Source organism: Salmo salar, chromosome ssa13 (assembly GCF_905237065.1).
Source record: "Salmo salar chromosome ssa13, Ssal_v3.1, whole genome shotgun sequence".
NCBI classification, from domain to species: domain Eukaryota; kingdom Metazoa; phylum Chordata; class Actinopteri; order Salmoniformes; family Salmonidae; genus Salmo; species Salmo salar.
Genome location: NC_059454.1, coordinates 54,933,709 through 54,959,718, shown reverse-complemented (window position 1 = coordinate 54,959,718; position 26,010 = coordinate 54,933,709). Strand labels below are relative to the sequence as shown.

The window sequence follows — 26,010 nt, the reverse complement described above, 5'->3', positions numbered from 1 at the left end:
CCAAATGCTGCATTCTGTACCGACTTCCCGCAATGCTTCTGATGTGGAACGTGATATCCAGGCAGGCAGCCACTCAGTCCCGCGTACAGGAACAGTGGTGTATCGCCCTAGAGGCTGGGGAAACCGGATGTACGAGAGGAAGTACCTGGTACTCTCTCATTAGCAGTTAATATGCACTGAGGAGCACTGAGGAGGAGCATGACATTAGTGGTTTAGTGTTTCCATCCCTCCCAGGAAGAACTAGAATGAAATAACCTTTTAGTCTATCACCCTGTGTGTGCGTGCGTGTGCGTGTGTGTGTGTGTGTGTGTGTGTGTGTGTGTGTGTGTGTGTGTGTGTGCGTGCGCGTGCGCGTGCGCGTGCGTGTGCGCTTGCGTGAAAAAGCGCGCGAGAGAGAGTGAGAGAGGAAGGGGAAAGAGAGGGAAAAGAGAGAGGGAGAGTTACGACTTCAGCCTCCAAGCCTCTCTGAGATATGTACTCTAGGTCACCTTTGATGTATGGCTGTTGTTGAGAAGTGCTGATCTACTGTCACATGCGTTTGATGTGTGTGTGTTAAAAAGTTTACGAACACGCGACACACTGTAAAAACATTTCTGAGCTGTGAACCGCAGAAGAACTGTGGCCTTCTACTCCAGTTATCAATAATAAAAAGCACCCCAGTGCTTTTTTTACAGTATTGTAATTGCAATAGCCGTTGTGTAGTGGAATGAATGTGAAGTTATTTTTTTTTACAACCGTATGTTTGATTGCGAATGTGTCTCCACTACAGGTTCCGAGGTGTGGCATCCCATGTGTAAACAAGCAGCGCGGCTGGAGAAGAAACTCAGGGTGAGTAGAACCCTGTGTCTCTGTCTCCCTTCCTGTTAGAACACTTTGACCTCAACTATAGAACACCACTATTACACTACTATATCCTCCTAGAAACTCCTGCAGTTTAGTCTGAACTGAATCCCTCTCGTTCCTATTCTTGGAATAAGATGTCGTGTCAGGCTGGGGTATAATCGAGCAGACTCGGGAGAGGATCTGAGGTAAATGCAGGGGTGTTGTTGTTGGTTGGTTTGCCTCTGTCAGTTTCTGTCTCCCTCAGCAGTAGTCTGGCCTCTGCAGGCTTACTCTGACACACATGGTGTGTGTGTGTGTGTGTGTGTGTGTGTGTGTGTGTGTGTGTGTGTGTGTGTGTGTGTGTGTGTGTGTGTGTGTGTGTGTGTGTGTGTTTGTTCCCACAGTTAAGACGTACCTCTGAGGCCTCCATTTCCCCCCCTGGCTCCAGCATCGGTTCCCCGAGCCGCGTCATCTGTGTGAGTAGTCTGTCGCCATGGTTATTTGATTACATGTACACCTGTTGGCTGCCAGCCTGTCCTGGAGGTGTAGCCCTCTTTGCAGGACCTGTTACTCAGAGCCATCAGTCATTCACATGGGTCGACAGTCCACCATGTGCAGTTATGTGTTTATGTCATTTATGTGGTTTGCTTCAGGTGTTTGTATGTCTGTTTGAGACAACAGTGTTTGTTATATCCAATGTATTAGTGATGTATGTTAAAGTAGGTTCACATACTTTCTCCGTTGTTGACTGTTGCACTGTGAAGCTGACCTTGGGTATACTCTATTACATTGTAAAGGAAAGCAACCATGGTAAAGATCTTTTTTAGAGACGTCTGCTGTCGTTGAGTTGAGTGTGGGCCGAGCCAATAGAGGTCCTTTAAATTGTTATCAATAAAACGTCACGATACGGTGCCAAGCGTTCGATTAGGCTGCTGGGGAGCAAGGAGAACCCCAGCTCCGCTAAACCATTGACAACCACGTGCCGTTTTTCAAGGGATTGTTAAATAAATGTTATAACTATTTGGTTTTAATATTATCACCTCTTGAAGAGAATAGTCAGAACTACACATTTCCACATGATTCTACATTTAGCTCTATCATCATAGTTATACAGTAAGTAACTGTATGCTTTTCAATTGATCATGTAATTTCAGATACGTGAGGGTAGCCTATCCATTTCACATTTAGCTAGCTAGCTAGCTAAGCATTTAGCTTGCTTCATCAGAGATTAAGCTTTTGGAAAGTCTTTGTCCTGGTGAAGTTGTCAGTCGGACTACTGTCATCACCACTATAGATGACAAGCAAATGAAACTATATTTGGATATAGCCATCTAGTTTATCCACTAAAAGTTAGCTTGTTAACTAGTCAAATTGACATAATCCTTTCTTAGCTAGCTAGCCAATTTGACGTGGTCCATCAATCAATGCAACGTATCATGTCTGTCAGCAAAAATCGGGATTAAACACTCTTTATAACAATGTAAAAAACGGGGAAGTTTGCTAACTTTGCTAGGTAGGCCTAATTGGATACAAAATTATATTAGGGGGCCTCCTCGAGTGGCACAGTGATCTGAGGCACTGCATCGCAGTGTTGCGGCGTCACTACAGCCAGGCTGTGTCACAACTCTCCGTGACTGTGCAGCGCACAATTGGCCCATCGTCGTCCGGGTTAGGGGAGGGTTTGGCCGGGGGGGGGGCCTTAATTGGCTAATTGCGCTCTAGCAACTCCTTGTGGCGATCCAGGCTTCTGCCCGGCTGATTTCAGATCCTCGATTGAACAGTGTTTCCTCTGACATATTGGTGCGGCTGGCTTCCGGGTTAAGCGAGCGGGTGTTAAGAAGCGCATCTTGGCGGGTCATGTTTCGCAGGACGCATGACTCGACCTTAGTCTCTCCCGAGCCCGTTGGGGAGTTGCACGATGAGATAAGATTGTAATTGGAACGTAATTGGATATCACGAAAACAGGGGTATAATTACAAAAATAAACTCAGCAAAAAAAGAAACGTTCCTTTTTCAGGACCCTGTCTTTCAAAGATAATTCGTAAAAATCCAAATAACTTCACAGATCTTCATTGTAAAGGGTTTAAACACTGTTTCCCATGCTTGTTCAATGAACCATAAACAATTAATGAACATGCACCTGTGGAACGGTTGTTAAGACACTAACAGCTTACAGACGGTAGGCAATTAAGGTCACAGTTATGAAAACTTAGGACACTAAAGAGGCCTTTCTACTGACTCTGAAAAACACCAAAAGAAAGATGCCTAGGGTCCCTGCTCATCTGCGTAAACGTGCCTTAGGCATGCTGCAAGGAGGCATGAGGACTGCAGATGTGGTCAGGGCAATAAATTGCAATGTCCATACTATGAGACGCCTAAGACGGCGCTACAGGGAGACAGGATGGACAGCTGATCGCCCTCGCAGTGGCAGACCATGTGTAACAACAACTGCACAGGATCGGTACATCCGAATATTACACCTGCAGGACAGGTACGGGATGGCAACAACAACTGCCCGAGTTACACCAGGAACGCACAATCCCTCCATCAGTGCTCAGACTGTCCGCAATAGACTGAGAGAGGCTGGACTGATGGCTTATAGGCCTGTTGTAAGGCAGGTCCTCACCAGACATCACCGGTAACAAAGTCGCCTATGGGCACAAACCCACCATCGCTGGACAGGACTGGCAAAAAGTGCTCTTCACTGACGAGTTGCGGTTTTGTCTCACCAGTGGTGATAGTTGGATTCGCGTTTATCGTCAAAGGAATGAGCATTACACCGAGGCCTGTACTCTGGAGTGGCATCGATTTACAGGTGGAGGGTCCGTCATGGTCTGGGGCGGTGTGTCACAGTATCATCGGACTGAGCTTGTTGTCATTGCAGGCAATCTCAACGCTGTGCGTTACAGGGAAAACATCCTCCTCCCTCATGTGGTACCCTTCCTGCAGGCTCATCCTGACATGACCCTCCAGCATGACAATGCCACCAGCCATACTGCTCGTTCTGTGTGTGATTTCCTGCAAGACAGGAATGTCAGTGTTTTGCCATGGCCAGCGAAGAGCCTGTATCTCAGTCCCATTGAGCACATCTGGGGCCTTTTGGATCGGAGGATGAGTGCTAGGGCCATTCCCTCCAGAAATGTCTTGGAACTTGCATGTGCTTTGGTGGAATAGTGGGGTAACATCTCACAGCAAGAACTGGCAAATCTGCAGTACCTAATGCAGCTGGTGGCCACACCAGATACTGACTGTTACTTTTGATTTTGACCCCTCTTTTGTTCAGGGACACATTATTCCATTTCTGTTAGGCACATGTCTGTGAAACTTGTTCAGTTTATGTCTCAGTTGCTGAATCTTGTTATGTGCATACAAATATTTACACATGTTAAGTTTGCTGAAAGTAAATGCAGTTAACAGTGAGGACATGTCTTTTTCTGCTGAGTTTATATACAGTACAAGTCAAAAGTTTGGACACACCTACTCATACAAGGGATTTTCTTTATTTTTACTATTTTCTACGTTGTAGAATGATAGTGAAGACATCAAAACTATGAAATAACACATATGGAATCATGTAGTAACCAAAAAGTGTTTAACAAATCAAAATATATTTTAGATTTTAGATTCTTCAAAGTAGCCACTCTTTGCCTTGATGACAGCTTTGCACACTCTTGGCTGTCAACCAGCTTCACCTGGCATTCCAACAGTCTTGAAGGATTTCCCATATATGCTGAGCACCTATTGGCTGCTTTTCCTTCACTCTGCTGTCCGTCTCATCCCAAACCGTCTCAATTTGGTTGAGGTCGGAGCATTGTGGAGACCAGGTCATCTGATGCAGCACTCCATCACTCTCCTTCTTGGTAGAATAGCCCTTACACAGCCTGGAGAAGTGTTGGGTCATTGTCCTGTTAAAAAATGAATGATAGTCCCACTAAGGCCAAACCAGATGGGATGGCGTATAGCTGCAGAATGCTGTGGTAGCCATGTTTGTTAAGTGTGCCTTGAATTCTAAATAAATCATTTCTAGCATCCCCACACCATCACACCTCCTCCTCCATACTTCACGGTGAGAAATACACATGCAGAGATCACCCGTTCAGCTTCTCCGTGTCTCACAAAGACACAGTGGTTGGAACCAAAAATCTAAAATTTGGACTCATCAGACCAAAGGACAGATTTCCACCTGTCTAATGTCCGTTGCTTGTGTTTCTTGGCCCAAGCAAGACTCTTCTTCTTATTGGTGTCCTTTAGTAGTAGTTTCTTTGTAGCAATTCGACCATGAAGGCCTGATTCACGCAGTCTCCTCTGAACAGTTGATGTTGAGATGTGTCTGTTATTTGGGCTGCAATTTCGGAGGCTGGTAACTCTAATGAACGTGTCCTCTGCAGCAGAGGTAACTCTGGCTCTTCCTTTCCTGTGGTGGTCCTGATGAGAGCCAGTTTCATCATAGCGCTTGATGGTTTTTGTGAATGCACTTGAAGTAACTTTTAAAGTTCTTGCAATTTCACGTATTGACTGACCTTCATCTTTTAAAGTAATGATGGACCGTCATTTCTGTTTGTTTATTTGAGCTCTTTGCCATAATATGGACATGGTCTTTAACCAAATAGGGCTATCTTCTGTATACAGTTCCACCCCTACCTTGTCACAGCATAACTGATTGGCTCAAACAAATTCCACAAATGAACTTTTAACAAGGCACACCTGTTTAATTGAAATGCATTCCAGGTTACCTTATGAAGCTGATTGAGAGAATGCCAAGAGTGCGCAAAGCTGTCATCAAGGCAAAGGGTCGCTACTTTGAAGAAACTCAAATATAAAATATATTTTGATTTATTTAACACATTTTTGGTTACTACATGATTCCATATGTGTTATTTCATAGTTTTGATGTCTTCACTATTATTCTACAATGTAGAAAATAGTAAAAAATAAAGAAAAACCCTGGAATGAGTGGGTGTGTCCAAACTTTTGACTGGTACTGTGTATATATTTATATTAGGTCTACTTACCACTATATGTTTAGCCAACTGTACAATGTTTCAACCGGTAGCTTGCAAGGTAAACAAAGAGTACATCGGCAAATGTGCCCTTCTGCTGCTTGACAGGCAGAGCCCGCATATAGTAGGATGGGAACTTAACCTAAACCACTCAACTATCAAATTAATGGTGGTACATTTTGAGAGATATTGTGAGGCTATGCTCACGTATCTGAAATGACATGATCAATTAATCTTTACTGATCATGAAAAGCATGCAGTTACTTGATGTATAATTGATGATAGGGCTAAATGTGCACAACCCGATTCGTCTTATGTTGCAAAATTTGAAATGTTTTTTCATGTATATCATACACTGCAGTTGAGGAACAATAGGAAAGTAATTATGCTTTAAAAGTTGATAAACTTATAACCCCACTTTGAGAAAATGGCCCTTGAATGTTTTGGTACAGCTACTTGAGGGCTCTTTTTTGTCTACAGCGATTCAGCGTCTTAAAGCCTTAGCCCCACCCATCTCTTTAAGGATTCACGTGAGGGCATGTGTTAAAGAGTGATGAAGGTAGTGTAAACAACCAAATATTTAAAAACTAAAAGTGGTGAAAGTAGTAGCCTACAATAAGGAAAAACTCCAGGTAAAAATACACTTTATCTGATCCTTGAGCTACAGTATATCCTAATCTGACATTGGTGCAGTCATGCTGTTCTTCACATTACCGTCTCTGGTAAACACACACTATATCAAATAAAATCAACGTTTATTTGTCACGTGCACAGGATATAGAAGGTGTAAACAATACAGCTAAATGATTACTTGATATATTTACATAGTAGCAATATCAAAAATAGAAAGTCTCTAGATCTAAATATTTTATCATTTTTAGATGATGCTTACCCAGACACACTTGTCTAAATTGATGGGTCATGTGAAAGAAATGCTATAACTACCCCCCAGACACATCTAGCTAAGTGGATGGGTCACTGGCGAAGTGGAGTCTTTTGTTTAGACATGTAGCTAGCTAGCTAGTTAGCTAGCTAAACAATGAACCATAATCCCAACCCATACTACTAGCAATACAAACAGATTGTCATAGCTATGCCACCATGCATGAAATGCTGTAGAATGAATCTGCAGGTAGCTAAAGCTAACCAACTAGTTTCAATGTTAGCAAGCTAGCTTGCTAACATTAGGCTATAACTAGCAATGCAAATGGAGTTCTGAGATGCAAATAATATTACTACACAGATCATACACGTAACGTTAGCTAGCAAGCCAGCTTGTAATTTAACCATTTTATTTATATTTATATTTTATTTACAGATGGCATGCACGTTTGTTATTAAGGCACATGAAAGTGCACATGTTCCAGAAGGCATTTTTGCCAAAAAATGCATTTTAATAAATAAATAAAAAATGACATTCAAATGTCTCTCCTGTAAAGTAGTGATGTGCAACATACGCCTAGCTTCCAGAAACCGGTAACAATTGTTTGGCATGGAATAATCAGAAATGTGTAGTTCTGACTATGCTCTTCAGGAGGTGATGATGTTACAACCAAATAGTTAACATTTATTTAACAATCCCTTGACAATGCCACGCAGTTGTCAATGGTGTTAGCGGAGCTGGGGGTCTCCTTGCCCCTCAGCAAGCAAATTGAATGCTCTGCATCTTATTGTGACATTTTATTAATAACAACCTAGTCAATTGATAGAGGGACTATGTCATAAACCCTCAAAGTTCCCGAATGGTATGGAAATGGCAGCCATTGTTGTCAGGGAGAAATCCCAACCAGTCTAATAGCGGAGCTGCATAAATATGGCAGCCCTCATGCACTTACCACAAATTCCTAATTTTTGCTAAGTTTTCCGTAATATATATCATTCTGTTACTCTTTTTTTGTATGGTCGTTAGCAGAGTATACATGGCCCCAATTTTAGCTTCAAGATGCCGGCAATTAAAAAAAAAAATAATAGTAAAAAAAGTAGATTGTGCTGATTTATTGCTGTAGTTGTCACGATTGTTGGGATAGACGGACCAAGGTGCAGCGTGATTCGAGTTCCACATTTTTTATTAGTGAAACTTAAACAAAACAATAAACAAACAACGACCGTGAAGTAACAGAGCGCACATCAGCACTCAACAAAACAATATCCCACAACCCAGGTGGGAACAATGGAGAACTTAAGTATGATCCCCAATTAGAGACAACGAACATCAGCTGCCTCTAATTGGGAACCATACCAAGAGCACCAACATAGAAATGAAAAAACTAGAACACCCCTAGCCACGCCCTGACCTGCAACACCATAGAGAACCAAGGGCTCTCTATGGTCAGGGCGTGACAGTAGTTTAAAAACCCAGTGGATAGTGCTAAAACAATGGCATCATATCTGAATTCTGCCATCTTTATGCACATTTGCCATTTGAATAAATGGCAGTAGAGGCATAGGTGGTGCATTTCCTGCTTTCACTTATGCAGGAATAATAGTAAGGCATGTGATGTATCAGAAATCTGTGCAATATAATTATTTTCTCACCAAAATGTGTCATGTAATTCAAAATACAGTTTATGCAGGATTTATACACATTTTCTGTATATATAGCCTCTGAAATATATGTAAACAGACCATAACATTAGAAAAAGTTTAAAGGCCCCCACCAGAGGGCAATGCTGCCCCTATTTCGACATAATTCCTGGCCTATAGTGTAAATTGTCCTTTAGGTTCTACCTACGAAGAATGACTCAGGCTGCTAATACAAATTCCAGAATTGAGGATGGGAATGTTGTGGTGATTTCCATGTGAAGTGGAGAAATAATAACATGTAGGGCACTGACATCTGTTAATGTAGCTAGCTAGCATGCTAACCTTATCTAGCTAACTAATCTTTTTTTAATTTAACCTTTATTTTACTAATGTTATCTGGTTTTCTTACACTTTATTGAAAAGATTAGCTGGATTTGTCATAAGCATGTAGGGGAAACTTTGCCACTTTGTCATCTTTCTCTCTGGCCCTATGCTATCCTCACCAGGTAGCTGTGATTAGATCCAATTCAAATTCCGTATCAACCTATTAAAATCGTTAATGTAGTTGGACGTCATAGAACACATGAGAGCATCCTTAACAGCATCCTTAACAGCAGTCAAACAGCACATTCTGCTAATCAAAGTTACTAAAACACAAATTTTCAATTGGATGAATAGCTCAGTGTTGTGATCCTGGTTCCTGGTGATTTTTGATGTTTGCGGCAAGTTTGAATCCTAGCTGAGATACCCAATATATACAAAAGCATGTGGACACCCCTTCAAATTGGTGCTGACAGGTGTATAAAATCGAGCACACAGCAATGCAATCTCCATAGACAAACATTGTCAGTAAAATGGCCCTACTAAAGAGCTTAGTGACTTTCAACATGGCACCGTCATAGGATGCCATCTTTTCAACAAGTTAGTCAAACCTCTGCCCTGCTAGAGCTGCCCCGGTCAACTGTAAGTGCTGTTATTGTGAGATGGAAACGCCTAGAAGAAACAACAGCTCAGCCGCGAAGTGGTAGGCCACACAAGCTCACAGAGCGGGACCGCCAAGTGCTGAAGCGCGCAGCACACAGAAATCGTCTGTCCTCGTTTGCAACACTCACTACCAAGTTCCAAACTACCTCTGGAAGCAATGTCAGCACAAAAGCTGTCCGTCGGGAGCTTCATGAAATGGGTTTCCATGGCCGACCAGCCACACACAAGCCTAAGAACATCATGCGCAATGCCAAGCGTCGGCTGGAGTGGTGTAAAGCTCGCCGCCATTGGACTCTGGAGCAGTGGAAACGCGTTCTATTTAGTGATGAATCACGCTTCACCATCTGGCAGTCCGATGAACAAATCTGGGTTTGGCGGATGCCAGGAGAACGCTACCTTCCCCAGTGCGAAGAGCCAACTTTAAAGTTTGGTGGAGGAGGAATAATAGTCTAGGGCTGTTTTTCATGGTTCGGGCCAGGCCCCTTAGTTCCAGTGAAGGAGAATCTTAACGCTACAGCATACAATGACGTTCTAGACGATTCTGCGCTTCCAACTTTGTGGCAACAGTTTGGGGAAGGCCCTTTCCTGTTTCAGCATGACAATGACCCCATGCACAACATGAGGTCTGTACAGAAATGCTTTGTCGAGATCGGTGTGGAAGAACTTGACTGGCCTGCACAGAGCTCTGACCTAATCGCCCCAACATCAGTCCCGACCTCACTAATGCTCTTGTGGCTGAATGGAAGCAAGTCCCCGCAGCAATGCTCCAACATCTAGTGGAAAGTCTTCCCAGAAACATGGAGGCTGAAATGGCAGCAGAGGGGGAGCGAACTCCATACTATTGCCAGTGATTTTGGAATGAGATGTTCGACATGCAGGTGTCCACATACTTTTTGTTATGTAGTGTATATATTTTTTTATTTGAAAAGTACAATTACATTTATTGTGTTAATGTGTTGTGAAGAGAAGATAAGTGCAGCTTAAACCTTGTAAATTAAGATTACGAATACATTTAATGAGTCCCTCTTGCAGACTGATACATAGGCTACTGGCACGGCTACATAAATAATCGTCACTACTATAGGCTATATTGCATAGACGTGTAGGCCTACACTAACATGTACCACATTTTATATGCATTATTATAATCATCCACTTCGTCACGTATGTGTGGACCAGTAGTGAACAATGTTTTCCTGAACAATAATGCTTGATAGAAGGGGGCTCTTAAAATGTGTATGTCACGTCCTGACCCTAGTAAGATGTCATTTTCTATAGTAGAGCAGGTCAGGGCGTGACAGGGGGTGTTTTGGGTGGTTTTCTACGTTTTCTATTTCTATGTTTAGTTCTAGTATTCTATTTCTATGTTGGAGGTTTTTGGGATGATCTCCAATTAGAGGCAGCTGGTTCGCGTTGTTTCTAATTGGAGATCATATTTAAGTTGGGGTTTTTTCTAGTGTGTTTGTGGGCAGTTGTATTCTGTTTAGTTGTCTTCTGTGTAGTCTTCAGTACCTGACGGAACTGTTAGCTGATCGTTTACTTTTTGTTATTTTCTTTAGTGTTCTGAGTTTAATAAACAGTAATTATGACCACTCAACACGCTGCACCTTGGTCCCCTCTATACGACAGCTGTTACAGTGTATCTATTTATCTCTTAAAAATCTTTTTGGGGACAATGTACAATAAACTTCAATGTTGTATAGTCCAATCAAAAAAAGCTAAATAGGATGTGACTGCCCATGGTGCTGATTTGTGTGCGTGTTTGCCTTCAAGTAGAAAACCTGTGGACTCACCCTACTTGTAGAGAAACACCAATGCCATCCTCCTCTCTTTCATGTTGCCGACACAGTCTCTGTCATATACAGCACATGCTTTTAGTTTTTGTTGTCAAAGGCAATCTGGCTAAAATGCTTGCTCCCAAGCCTAACTTCCGTTCATGGGCAACGATGAGCCAACTAGTTAACATCAGCCTACTACATCTAGCTACATATTGAACTTCCATCCTCTCAGGCCAGGGGCACAATTTATTAATTTATGGTTGGATCAGAATCATCATTATAATCATTGGCCATTAGGGTTGGGCGCTATCCAGATTTCCAAACCTTCAAACCATGCATGTGCCATCCCGGGATATACGGTATTACTGGTAGTGTACGCAAGGGGTGCTATATATATTTTTTACTTAAAACCCCCCCCAAAAACGTCACTTACCAGAATGCTAACAAAATGCTAACAAGTACTAAGGAGTTCTCATATCGGATGTTAGGCAAACGCTAATGAGCACATGCAAACATTTACTACTAGGACAGACAACCCAGATCATAAAGTTCTGCAAGTATCTCAAAACAAAGTTTGTCAGGTTTGTAGGCCTCCTTGCTCGCACACACACACATTTTTTCAGTTCTGCCTACAAATCTTCTATAGGATTGAGGTCAGTGCTTTGTGATGGCCACTCCAATACCTTGACTTTGTTGCCCTTAAGCCATTTTGCCACAACTTTGTGGTCGCCCATTTGCGACCAAGTTTTAACTTCCTGACTGATGCCTTGAGATGTTGCTTCAATATATCCACATAATTTTCCCTCCTTATGATGCCATCTATTTTGTGAAGTGCACCAGTCGCTCCTGCAGCAGAGCACCCCCACACGGTTGGGATGGTGTTCTTCGGCTTGCAAGGCTCCCCCTTTTTCCTCCAAACATAGCGATGGTCATTATGGCCAAACAGTTCTATTTTTGTTTTATCAGACCAGAGGACATTTCTCCAAAAGTAAAATGTTTGTCCCCATGTGCAGTTGCAAACCGTAGTCTGTCTTTTTTATGGAGGTTTTGGAGCAGTGGCTTCTTCCTTGCTGAGCGGCCTTTCAGGTTATGTCGATATAGGACTCGTTTTACTGTACCTGTTTCCTCCAGCATATTCACAAGGTCCTTTGCTGTTGTTCTGGGATTGATTTGCACTTTCCGCACCAAAGTACGTTCATCTCTAGGAGATAGAACGCGTCTCCTTCCTGAGCGGTATGATGGTTGCGTGGTCCCATGATGTTTATACTTGCGTACTATTGTTTGTACAGATGAACGTGGTACCTTCAGGCATTTGGAAATTGCTCCCAAGGATGAACCAGACTTGTGGAGGTCTACAATTTTTTTCTGAGGTCTTGGCTGATTTCTTTTGATTTTCCCATGATATCAAGCAAAGAGGCACTGAGTTTGAAGGTAGGCCTTGAAATAAATCCACAGGTACACCTCCAAGTGATTCAAATAATGTCAATTAGCCTATCTAAAGTCATGACATCATTTTCTGTTTAAAGGCACAGTCAACTTAGTATATGTAAACTTCTGACCCACTGGAATTGTGATACAGTGAATTATAAGTGAAATAATCTGTCTGTAAACAATTGTTGGAAAAATTACTTGTGTCATGCACAAAGTAGATGTCCTAACTGACTTGCCAAAACTATAGATTGTTAACAGGGAATTTGTGGAGTGGCTGAAAAACAAGTTTTAATGACTCCAACCTAAGTGTATGTAAACTTCCGACTTCACCTGTAGCTGGCAAACATTAGTAATGAATTTCAGGAATGACTCACATCACAACGCTCATATTTTGCTTGTTTTTCTTCTTTGTTAACCTCTTAGTGATCCCTTCACACGCCAATCCCTTTAGCGGGATCGATTTGACTACAGGAATATCAATATTCAACATTCACGAGAAATATAAGTGTAATACATCAAAATAAAGCTTAACTTCTTGTTAATCCAGCTGCTGTGTCTGATTTCAAATAGGCTTTACGGCGAAAGCAGACCATGCAATTATCTGAGGACAGCGCCCCGCATACAAACACATTAAAATAATTTTTCAACCAGGCAGGTGTGACACAAGTCAGAAATAACGATATAATAAATGTCAATCCAACCTCAGGTATCCTAAAATGTAAATAATCGATAAAATTTAAGATGGGATAATCTATTTCCAATACCGAAGAAAAATAACACAGAGCGCGTTCCTGTTCACACGCACCAAAATAGTAGGGACCTTCAGAGTGACACATGGAATGAATAGCACTACTTCTTCATTTCTGAAAAGAAAAACATCGACCAATTTCTAAAGACTGTTGACATCTAGTGGAAGCCATAGGAACTGCAACCAGGTTCCTCATAAATAGGGTTTCCCATAGAAAACAATTTGGAAATCCTATGACCTCAATTTTTGTTTCCCTGGATGGTTTGTCCTCGGGGTTTCGCCTGCCAAATCAGTTATGTTATACTCACAGACATTATCTTAACAGTGTTAGAAACTTTAGAGTGTGTTCTATCCAAATCTACCAATTATATGCATATCCTAGCTTCTGGGCCTGAGTAACAGGCAGTTTACTTTGGGCACGCTTTTCATCCGGATGTCAAAATACTGCCCCCTAGCCTTAACAAACACACGTGACTGTCTCAAACCGCTATTTTGGGAAACTAGTACCGGTAAGCTTCATAATGAAAAAGCTTCGTAATGAAAAATGTGGTAATGGGCGAAATGATGAACTCGATCTGCTTTATCTATTACCTAGTGCACAAGTTGACAGCAGGTATTTATTTAAAAAGTACTAATATTCAATGCCCAAAAAAACATAACTTACCAGAATTCTAACAAAATGCTAAAAAGTACAGGGGTTCCTCCTTTAAAAGTTGCGTCATACTGTGGCACACTCTGCGTGCTGCTGCAGCATTCTGTGGTACGTCATTTAATTCTCAGCCATTTCTTCTGTTTCTGCAAGTTATTGCTAGTTTGACCACCAGAGGGCATCTTTGAAAAGCATTTGATAGTATTCCTTATTGGCATGACCAGAGAATTGTAAACCTTTTTGTAATAACATGGTATATGGGATTGATTTTTAGAAATTTGGCTTATTTAAATTGATTAATTTTATGATGTTAAAATGTAAACAACAAAATGTAAACAACAAAAATAATATTGGAACTCTGCGGACTTCCCACGGTTTCCTATGGGGGAAATATAGGCATGTCTGTCTATTTCGCTAAATATCTCGCAATGTGTATGTTTTTTTATTCCAAGTCGGGTGTAACCAGTGTGAAATGGCTAGCTAGTTAGCGGGGTGCGCGCTAATAGTGTTTCAATCGGTGACATCACTGAGACCTGGAAGTAGTTGTTCCCCTTGCTCTGCAATGCCGCAGCTTTTGTGGAGCGATGGGTAACAATGCTTTGAGGGTGGCTGTTGACTATGTGTGCAGAGGGTCCCTGGTTCGAACCCAGGTAGGGGCGAGGAGAGGGACAGAAGCAAAACTGTTACACAGGCACCATTTTAATCAGGAGAATCTCCTCTTTATAATTATGTAAGTCTGGGCAGCGAGCTCATTTGTCATCGATTGCTAGACCAGAAATAGTCAGAAGTTTTTATTTTTTCCCTACTTTTTCATTACGCAGACCATCGAAGTGCGGATGTTTACTTTCTACACAAGTTGTTTTTTTCCAGTTTCGGCCGATGAACAGATTGTAGAGGTAAAATAAAAAGGGATACATTTTAAATGGAATTCTAAGCATCACTCCAGTCAAAACAGTCTCTGCGGACATTCAATTCCATTAATTTGCTATGGCTCGCACTAGTGTTCCAGTTTAGCCAATGTTCTTAATGTTCTTAAGCCGTTTTTCAGCCTTGGGTGAATTTTGACTCGTTCTATTGTCCAGCCTATACAAAACGAATATTAGCCAGCAAGGCTCTTGATCCAGGAAGGGATTTTCTGCTGTTACCACGTGAATGCTTGATTTTGGAAGAAGCTAACCACTTAGCTAGATAGCTAACTAGCTACTAAATTTGCAAACCAAATGCACAACATTTAGTTGCGAATTCAATACTGTTATGAGATCACCTGGCGCATGTTGCTCAACAGTGAGTGACTCACGAGGCGCCGGTCTCGTCCGTAAGCTACATAATAATGTGACAGGTGAAATGAAGAACGCAATGTTCATTATCTCCTAACATATTGCACAAGTTGACCGCAGGTATTTACTTAAAAAGTATTTATACTAAATGTATAATAAAAAAACTTCAAATAAATAGTTTCAACAGTAGTGCGGTATTGAAAAACTATCCCATGGCTTTTTCGAAATACTCCGGTATACGGTATACCGCCCAATCCTATTAGCCAGAATGGAGAATTAAGTTAAACCGAAGTCCAAAACCGCAAGTCCAAATCCCTATTGGCATCCACGGCTAATTTAGGAAAGGGGCCATTTTAGCTTGCTAGCTAGCCACTAGAGGACAACAACACAACAAGATGCAACAATTCAAGTTTTTTCTGTCAATGACGTTTGCTTGATGTGAAGTGATTGGTGTGAAGACAAATCCGAACTGGCTTCCATTGACATTTTTTGGGGTGTTCGCCAGGACCATTCACAGTTGAGCTTGTTCAGGTTAGCTCAACGCTGATTGGCTATTATTTTATCGGGGCCAAATGCTCGCTGGCTTCCCTTCCATTCAATGCTATGGGAGGGAACAATATCATACTATTTTTGACCAGACAGCATCAGATAGATGGGCTACACATATCGAGACAGAGAGGGCGGCTGTTCACTTGTTCTGATGCTTTCTCCTGTGTGATACATTCAGCCTCTTGTAAATTGAAAGAAAATGATGAAACACAGAGAGATGAAAGAAACATAACAAAAATTGTTTCCATGAATACATGCCACTGAGCCTAGTCAAGGATGATCATGAAATATTAGCACTCTACACTTAAAACAGATGAAGTGAAGGGGAACAAAAGTAAACCTTGAATTAGGAGTTTTAAATATACCTCTGGTGGCCAAGTTGACCTATTTTAAGAAATGCCATTAGTTTGTAGAGAAAACCTTTAAGATATTTGATAGGCTAATGCGAAATTTGTTACAGGAAATAATTACCGCCACCTGGTTAGCATACCAGGTTATGTAATGGGAACAGCTAACATGTAGCTATTGATCACATGCAACTACGTCAACGGTTTTAATTGGCTGATGTTTAAACTTTTTCTACTTGTTCGCAAGTATGGCCCTTCAATGTTTGTTTTCTTGGAAAGCTGTGAGTGTTACTGTATAATATGATACAATACCAGTACTTGTTGCATTTACAATTTGTCCTATCAACTTCTTTCAGCCAGTGTATGGCTGTGTAGTGACTGCATTGTTTGTATGCAATGTTGGCATATTGGCAGTTAATTTTTAACATTTATGGAATCATTCCTTTAAACCTGGCTGGCTAACTAGCTAATAAACACACTGTGAAGATAATCGTCAAATTCATTGTTTTACACAATATCTTGTCACAGCACTGGCTGACCATGGTTGACCAACTCCTTGACCAAAATGGCTGACCCTTTATACTGTCATAATACCTTTCATGTCAATTCTAGAATTTTAATTCTAGTTTTGTAATTCTAGTATTCTAATTCATAATTATATGGCTGGACCAATGTCCCACTCTCCAGCTCTCTCTCTCTGCTACAGGGTGTGTGTCTGTGTTTGTTTCTGGGATCTCTCTGCTTTCTCTGTCTCTGTCTGTGTGTGTGTGTGTGTGTGTGTGTGTGTGTGTGTGTGTGTGTGTGTGTGTGTGTGTGTGTGTGTGTGTGTGTGTGTGTGTGTGTGTGTGTGTGTGTGTGTGTGTGTGTGTGTGTGCTCGAGCTCTGTCTTACCCAGGATGCCATCAGCAGCTTGCGGCTGACCCTGATTCGGCCTCCCCTCCGGATTTCTCTGTCTGTCAACGCAAGCTTCGTCCTCTCTCTCTGTCTCACGCCTGCTTCTCTGTCTTCTCCTTGTTCTGTCTTGTTCTGTGTCCTCTCTCCAGGCCAAAGTGGAAAACGAGGTCCTAAATTACAAAGATCTGGCCGCTCTGCCTAAGATTAAAGCTATTTATGATGTGCAGCGGCCCGATCTCATTCCCTATGAGTCTTATCACAGATACTCCTCTGATGACAGGCTAGAACGCTACAGCTATGGGGAGGTACTGAGACGCTAGTGCTAATCTAGTTGCCTTTTATGTGTGTGGGTGTGTGAGTGTGGGTGTGTGTGTGTGTGATGCCCCTGCACTGTGCCTGCCGTCTCTGTGTCTCCCTGTTGCTACATCCCCCCAGCTTCCCACTTTAGCCCCTGTATGGTTGTACCGTGGTCACGTCTCGCACCATCTTAAAACATGACTACATCCTTGTGAGGCTCCTGCTTTGGTCACAGATTTAAATTGATCTTTGAGAGACACTCAACGATAAATCATGTCAATTAAGCTTTATGTTTTCACGCCAAGGCCTCTCTTAACTATTAATTTAGATTATTTTACACCAGTAAACCAAAGCCGCAGACACAATGGATTCCTCATGTTTACTGTCAGATTTCATATGTGCTTGTCTTAACGTAATAACTTTATGAACAACTACACAGAAAAAGGACTTTAAGTCATATTATTCATGGTTTAGTAAGCTCACGGGTCCCATTTGAATAGCACACTGCTAAGTAATTCTGGAGAGCATGGTGCTATTGACTGACTGATTCCAACTCCTCTATTCATTCCTCTTCTCTACAGTCTCTGGGAACTCTCTCTCCATACTCTCAGGTAATTACATTCCATACCCTACTGCACTGAATCAGTTGACAGGGAGGGGGATGGCTGAATAGGAATAAGTCTGGGATGGACATATTTGGATTGTGTACAGTGTACAGTGGGGGAAAAAAGTATTTGATTCCCTGCTGATTTTGTACGTTTGCCCACTGACAAAGAAAGGATCAGTCTATAATTTTAATGGTAGGTTTATTTGAACAGTGAGAGACAGAATAACAACAAAAATATCCAGCTAACCCGGAGTCCAATCAATGAGATGAGATTGGAGATGTTGGTTAGAGCTGCCTTGCCCTCTCAAAAACACTCACAAAATTTGAGTTTGCTATTCACAAGAAGCGTTGCCTGATGTGAACCATGCCTCGAACAAAAGAGATCTCAGAAGACCTAAGATTAAGAATTGTTGACTTGCATAAAGCTGGGAAGGGTTACAAAAGTATCTCTAAAAGCCTTGATGTTCATCAGTCTGAAAACACTGAACAAGAATGGTGTTCATGGGAGAACACCACGGAAGAAGCCACTGCTGTCCAAAAAAAACATTGCTGCACGTCTGAAGTTTGCAAAAGTGCACCTGGATATTCCACAGCACTACTGGCAAAATATTCTGTGGACAGATGAAACTACAGTTGAGTTGTTCGGAAGGAACACACATCAGTATGTGTGTAGAAAAAAAGGCACAGCACACCAATATCAAAACCTCATCCCAACTATAAATTATGGTGGAGGGAGCATCATGGTTTGGGGCTGCTTTGCTGCCTCAGGGCCTGGACAGCTTGCTATCATCGACGGAAAAATGAATTCCCAAGTTTATAAAGACATTTTGCAGGAGAATGTTAGGCTATCTGTCAGCCAATTGAAGCTCAGTAGAAGTTGGCTGATGCAACAGGACAACGACCCAAAGCACAGAAGTAAATCAACAACAGAATGGCTTCAACAGAAGAAAATACGCCTTCTGGAGTGGCCCAGTCAGAGTCCTGACCTCAACCCGATTGAGATGCTGTGGCATGACCTCAAGAGAGCAGTTCACACCAGACATCCCAAGAATAGTGGTGAACTGAAACAGATTTGTAAAGAGGAATGGTCCAAAATTCCTCCTGCAGGTCTGATCCGCAACTACAGAAAATGTTTGGTTGAGGTTATTGCTGCCAAAGGAGAGTCAACCAGTTATTAAATCCAAGGGTTCACATACTTTTTACAACCTACAATGTGAATGTTTAAATGATGTATTCAATATAGACAAGAAAAATACAATAATTTGTGTGTTATTAGTTTAAGCACACTATGTTTGTTTATTGTTGTGACTTGGATGAAAATCAGATAAAATCTGATGACCAATTTATGCAGAAATCCAGGTAATTCCAAAGGGTTCACATACTTTTTCTTGCCATTGTATCTAAGATCCCACAGTTGAAGGTGCATGTCAGAGCAAAAACCAAGTAATGAGGTCGAAGGAATTGTCTGTAGAGCAGGATTGTGTCGAGGTACAGATCTGGGGAAGGGTACCAAAAAAGTTCTGCAGCATTGAAGGTCGCCAAGAACACAGTGGCCTCCATCATTCTTAAATGGATGAAGTTTGGAACCACCAAGACTCTTCCTAGAGCTGACCGCCCGGCCAAACTGTGCAATCGAGGGAGAAGGGCCTTGGTCAGGGGGGTGACCAAGAACCTGATGGTCACTCTGACAGAGCTCTAGATTTCCTCTGTGGAGATGGGAGAACCTTCCAGAATGACAACCATCTCTGCAGCACTCCACCAATCAGGCCTTTATTGTATAGTGGCCAGATGGAAGCCACTCCTCAGTTAAAGGCACATTACAGCCCCCTTGGAGTTTGCCAAAAGGCATCTAAAGACTCTCAGACCATGAGAAACAAGATTCTCTGGTCTGATGAAACTAAGATTGAACTCTGAATGCCAAATGTCACATCTGGCGGAAACCTGGCACCATCCCTACAGGGAAGCAAGGTAGTGGCAGTATCATGCTGTGGGGATGTTTTTCAGCAGCAGGGACTGAGAGACTATTCAGGATTGAGGAAATGGAGCAAAGTACAGAGATCCTTGACGAAATCCTGATCCAGAGCGCTCAGGACCTCAGACTGGAGCGACTGTTCACCTTCCAACAGGACAGGTGAACATTCAAGACTACGCAGGAGTGGCTTCGAGACAAGTTTCTGAATGACTTTGAGTGGCAAAGCCAGAGATCGGACTTGAACCCAATCGAACATCTCCGGAGAGACTTGAAAATAGCTGTGCAGGAATGATCTCCATTCAACCTGAAAGAGATTGAGAGGATCTTCAGGGAAGAATGGGAGAACTCCCCAAATACAGGTGTGCCAAGCTTGTAGCGTCATACTCTAGAAGACTCAAGGCTGTAATCACTGCAAAAGGTGCTTCAACAAAGTGCTGAGTAAAAGGTCTGAATACTTGTGTAAATGTAAATTTGATATTCCGTTTTTTATTTTGGATAAATTTGCAAAAAATTCTAAAAACTTGTTTTTGATTTGTCATTATGGGTTATTGTGTGTAGATTGATGAAGGGGAAAAAATTATTCAATCCATTTTAGAATTAGGATGTAACGTAACAACATTTGGAAAAAGTCAAGGGGTCTGAATACTTTCCAAAGGCACTGTAGATGGTGCCAGACAGACAGACAGAGCCCTGCAGACAATGACCTGCTACTGTGTTTCCCAGGACATCTATGACAGCATGGAGCTGAGACAGAGGCGCTTGTCCAGCCCAGGCTTCATAGACTCTCCCACCTACAGTCACCATGGCATGTCCCCCACCATGTCCACCTCCCGCTCCCCACAGCACTGCTACCGCCCCGGTGAGTTACTTAACGTCACTCGACCACGTCACACAGCACTACACATAGGCAGGAGAAACTCCTCCATGAAAATGTTCATAAAGATGAAATAGCGTAAATCATTTTGCCGTAAAATGTCAGCAAGATAGCAATAGTAGACTGAGTTTGATCATGTTGGAAGGTGTCGGAGTGTGTGGAGATGTGTTTTATCCCTATGCCTTATGTTTGCTTCCTGTATAGGTGACTGGAACAACATTAGTTTCAGGTTAACCCACTCAGGGTTAGGCGCCGCTCATGCACCCACATCAGAATCCCCTCCAGTACTACCACTCACATCACACCACTGCCATATCTTCTCTAGACTCCTCTTTGAGTCTGATAACACTGTAGTATATACAGTACTGTGCGTATTATGTTCAGGTGGTGGTGGTAGTGGTGGTGGTGGTATACTACAGAGGATTGCTCTTCCCACCATTCTCTCACGCTACAACATCCATCCCTATCTAATAGCAGGTCATGAACCCTCGTTAGACCCTGCTAAACTAAATTCACTGAAGCAGGCATTAGATAGTTTGTATCACGCTTTGCCACTGTTCAAAAGACGTATCAGTCTTCTCTAGTGGAGATTCATACAGCTATGCTAGTTTTAAAGTCATCAAATATGTAGAATACCATCATGGCAGACTTGGCAGTTGCTTTATATTTTTGTTTCCTCTGCACACAGTCAGGCATAGTAGACATTTAGTCCTATAAACTAAACGGTCTACTGTCTCTGACTAGCTGTGTCTCTGTGAGTGTGGGCTGAGCTTTGGCTGTGGGATGGAATGGGTCTTGTTAAGGGGTGGTGCCAATCCTTGGCTCATGCTCTCGTTTCTGTCACTGTCATTGGTCTTGGGCTGACTGTCTGCAGGCACTGAGAGTGGCAGGAGCTCTCCCTATTACAGTCAGCTTGATGCCAGACCCACCACGCACACCGCCTACCAAGCCCCCAAGCATTTCCATGTGCCAGGTAGGCCTCTGGTTTTCCTGTCCTTCACACCCATCCTCCTCCTCTTCCTCCAGACTGTCCTCTACTGAAGTCAGACCTACAAGGTTTTCCAAAGGTCACAATATGGGGATATGTTACAGCCTACTTACTTCATTACCCCAACCTCAACTGACTGTGTGTATTACCATGTCTCTCTGCATTGCTCATTTACAACGACATCCTCACCCCATCAATCATGGCCGTTATTCAGACTTAATCACTTCATCACAGGTTGTATGGCTTTATTACCCTGTGTTGTCTGTCAGTAGCTGAGCAGTAGCTCTTCCTCTTCTATTCTCTGTACTGAGCGTCTATTGTAATCAGATGCTGTGGCCGTCCCCTTCCATCTGTTGATACCGTGTATAATTTGCCTATGTACATGCACAGCAGCAGCCATTATACACTCGTCTGTTTTATTGATGGTGTCACTTTTATCTCAGCCGCCTTACTCATGCTGTGCCATGTGTTGACACGTTAATTTCCAGCTGAGCTAAGGGTTTCTGTGTGGTTGGAAAGACAATGAATACATACAACAACCTTGGTTTATGAGTCAGCAGACAGACAGACAGACAGACAGACAGACAGACAGACAGACAGACAGACAGACAGACAGACAGACAGACAGACAGACAGACAGACAGACAGACAGACAGACACAGACAGACAGACAGACAGACAGACAGACACAGACAGACAGACAGACAGACACAGACAGACAGACAGACAGACAGACAGACAGACAGACAGACAGACAGACAGACAGACAGACAGACAGGTTTGTTAAGGATCCAACATGTGAACGAGGTATAACAGGCTCTGTAGGTGAAGAGTGCCCTACTCTGGGGGTTGTCTGTTGTCTGTTCTCTACTCTGTCCAGACAAGGATGGCAAATGATTGGCAAAAAGTGTTATTCATTTCATATGTAGGATGCATTTTTCCAAAAAGTCTACAGTACGACTTCTAACAACTTTAACACCTACAACACTTTCCTCTTCTACCATGAACCGTGTCAGGTAGCCTAGCGGTTAGTGTTGGGCCAGTAACCGAAAGGTTGCTGGTTTGAATACCCGAGCTGACAAGGTGAAAAATCTGTTGATTTACCCTTGAGCAAGGCACTTAACCCTAATTTGCTCCATACTACTATGGCTGACCGTGTTAAACAACACATTTTACTGCACCTCCCCCCTCTCTTTTTTCCCTTTTCTCTTTTCACTGTTTCATTTCCTCTCTCTCTCATTTTGTGTCCTCAGCCACAGGCGAGCCCAACATCTACAGGAAACCTCCCATCTATAAGAGACATGGTATATGTGTGGGGCTGCCTGTCGTGAGGCACGGCTCCTCTCTGTTTAGAGACATTGTCTGTGATGTGTTTCAGCTGTGATTGATGTGTGTGTTGTGTGTGTCCCAACAAAACCCCACATCTGAATGTATCAGCCTCTTACAACAATAATCAAGCTAAACCATGAACCGCCATCAATGGTAGCTACCTGATTGGAAGCAAAAAAAGAGTCTGAAAGGATGGAATGCTATTGGCCATATTTATCTTCCATAATATCAGATTGATTTGATAACCACAGATCTAATCTGATATGATACCTATTAACCCTCCTGTTGTGTTCATTTCATGTTAATTAATTCTGTGTTCCCGGTCCAAAATGACCACCCCATTATAGCTCATTATAAATCCATAATAATACATATATTATCACCTAATGTTGTGTTAGATCTTTTTATCAACTTAAGTTCTTGTGGACATTACACGTTTTTAACTTCTATTTTCTATTTATGGCCTGTAGGCCTCATTGACCTGAGCTCATACAACTAGTTTTTGAGTTTAAAAAAAAGCATAATGTATGGATTATTTGGACTATAACAAATACTCAGATGAAACATCTTGTGCTATTTATCACAGACTACTTTGTGTCAAAGTTTAACAAGGACTCTCTCCTCCTCACCAGTGTCATGATCAAAGATACGATCAAGAGCCTCACATACAGTATATCGTTTGTTCATTGTGCTGCCACAGAATGAATTGTGAACAAGACCTCAAAAAAGCTTTATATACCAGAGCTGTGAGAAAAGTTCTATATATTATTGAAACAATGTTGCAATTGTTTGTGAGAACGCCAACAGGTGTGGTTCCCCTGGGGGAACGATTCTATTTGGGAAAGGTTCCTGTGGGGGTTGCCATGGAAGCCAAGAAGGGAGTGAGGTGTGTGTGTGTGTGTGTGTGTGTGTGTGTGTGTGTGTGTGTGTGTGTGTGTGTGTGTGTGTGTGTGTGTGTGTGTGTGTGTGTGTGTGTGTGTGTGTGTGTGTGTGTGTGTGTGTGTGTGTGTGTGTGTGCGCGCGTGCGCTCAAACACACATGCATGTGGGGGTCTGGGAGAGGAAGTGTGTCCATCTGAGGAATGAGAATGTGCCTGAACTCAATTTTATACACTAATTGTAGTCTCACCCATTCATTTCTAATGACCGGGAACAGCACAGGTGAAAAAAAGTTTGATAAAACACCCAAAATGTAATGAAAATCATCCAAATGTATTTTGTGTGTTCAGATGCCCTGTGTGGACAAAGTCATGGAACCTTATGACAATCAGATTGATTAAATGAAGTAAATTTTTCAGAGAGAACACAGCAGGAGGGTTAGAACACTTCTCAGTGCTGAGGCTCTACATCCTAGTTTGAAGCTGGCTAACTGTTTCTGTAATACTGTATATACTTTGCATGCTATTAACCAACTTGAACAGAGTGTACCTCAACCTAATTCCCACCACGGTTAACTGAGAAGGAACATGCTGATCCTGTTTCACGGATTCACTGGGTTTATTAGTGAGACTTGTCTTGCATGATCTTAGTACATTATACTAGTGCTAGTACGTTATGTCAAACTGCTGTTGGCAAGAAAGAAGTATCAATATTCCTTCCTTTTTGCTAATATTTTGAATGAAATTGTATTTTAATGGCCCAGTAATGGCAGCTATTTTTTTTACGCACTTGTTTTGTTTGTTTGTGGCGTGACTGTGAATATCATTTCTGTTTCTTGTGCTACAGTATGTGATGCACGGTCATTTTACCTCTAGACTTCCGAGATACTCAGTTTCCCTATTTCATGGTTAAGTAGTTGTGCATGTCATTAGGCTGCATTGCTCACCATAAGAGTATATATATATATATATATATATATATATATATATATATATATATATATATATATATATATATATATGTATATATATATATATGTATATATATATATGTATATATATGTGTGTGTCAGTGTCTCTCTGTACTGTTCACTGTCCTGTATGGTTGTGTACATTACAGACTCATGGTGTTTCTCTGTTAAGGTACAGTAGCATCAAACATACCACAGAGACGTTCAGATCATATGCTTCAGCATTAATATAGCCTACAGTAATTATTTGCACATAAAACCATTGCTCCCAAGTTGTCGCGCTAGTAAAGATCCCCTCTCAACAGGTACTATCACATTAGACAACGACTGTGCATTGAGGCCAATATAAAAAGTCCTTCCTGCTACTCTGAAAAAGCACATCATATTGAGCAGCACAATCTCATTGTTCACTGAGAGGAAACATGGTTTGAACGCGTTCCCATTTCCCATTCAAACACCAGAGAGAGGAGGAGAAACAGAGCAGAAAGGATCTCTTTCATTCATAATACATTCAAGGGGATGTCACATCTCTGGATACAAGCGATAGGGATACACGCAGGCTGTCGTATGCGCACAGGCTCAAAATAGCACTATGGATCACAACAGTTTATAGACCACACTACACACACACACACCTAACACAAGTATAATATGTTGAGAATGAGACACCTGCCTTAGGCCAAGGGCTACCACTTCCACAGCCCCTTGTGATCCAGCCTGGGCTCATTGTCCAACCTGTTGAGAGCTGATTCTGAATTCCATCAGCACACGCAGCTTTCTGACTGACTCAGTGCTCCTGTCCTCCAGTAGTTATTGCCACCTTATGATTTGCAATGCAATCGTCTCATGCTGGAACCCCGCAGAACCTGTGCAGAGGTAGCTAGAAATTGATAGAAATCATTGAGAGCGGAGTGGTCATCTATCAACAGAGAGGTGGACAGAGGTACGATGACTTGACATCAGGCGCTGAGTTACAGGACTTGACAGGCTTCCTTCCACGGTCCACCTAGTAATTTATGACAGGGGGGGTGGGGTCACACTATGTCTGTGTGTGTGGTTATACCTGTGGCCTGTAATGCACATAACTGTTTGC

General features: G+C 42.2%; 1 protein-coding gene across 6 annotated transcripts in view; it reads left to right on the top strand.

Annotated features, from left to right (window-relative positions):
- The window catches only part of LOC106567433 (actin-binding LIM protein 3), a 135,116-nt gene that overhangs the window by 95,397 nt on the left and 13,709 nt on the right, over positions 1–26,010 (top strand). For 3 of the 6 annotated variants that reach the window (XM_014136674.2, XM_014136673.2, XM_014136675.2), the window contains exons 8-14: positions 770–828; positions 1,227–1,298; positions 17,152–17,307; positions 17,881–17,910; positions 20,602–20,737; positions 21,627–21,725; positions 22,994–23,044. In XM_014136674.2, the coding sequence (XP_013992149.1) occupies positions 770–828; positions 1,227–1,298; positions 17,152–17,307; positions 17,881–17,910; positions 20,602–20,737; positions 21,627–21,725; positions 22,994–23,044 (603 nt within the window). The remainder of the gene's footprint in view (positions 1–769; positions 829–1,226; positions 1,299–17,151; positions 17,308–17,880; positions 17,911–20,601; positions 20,738–21,626; positions 21,726–22,993; positions 23,045–26,010) is intronic. The other 3 variants (XM_014136679.2, XM_014136678.2, XM_014136676.2) reach the window with 2 other exon arrangements.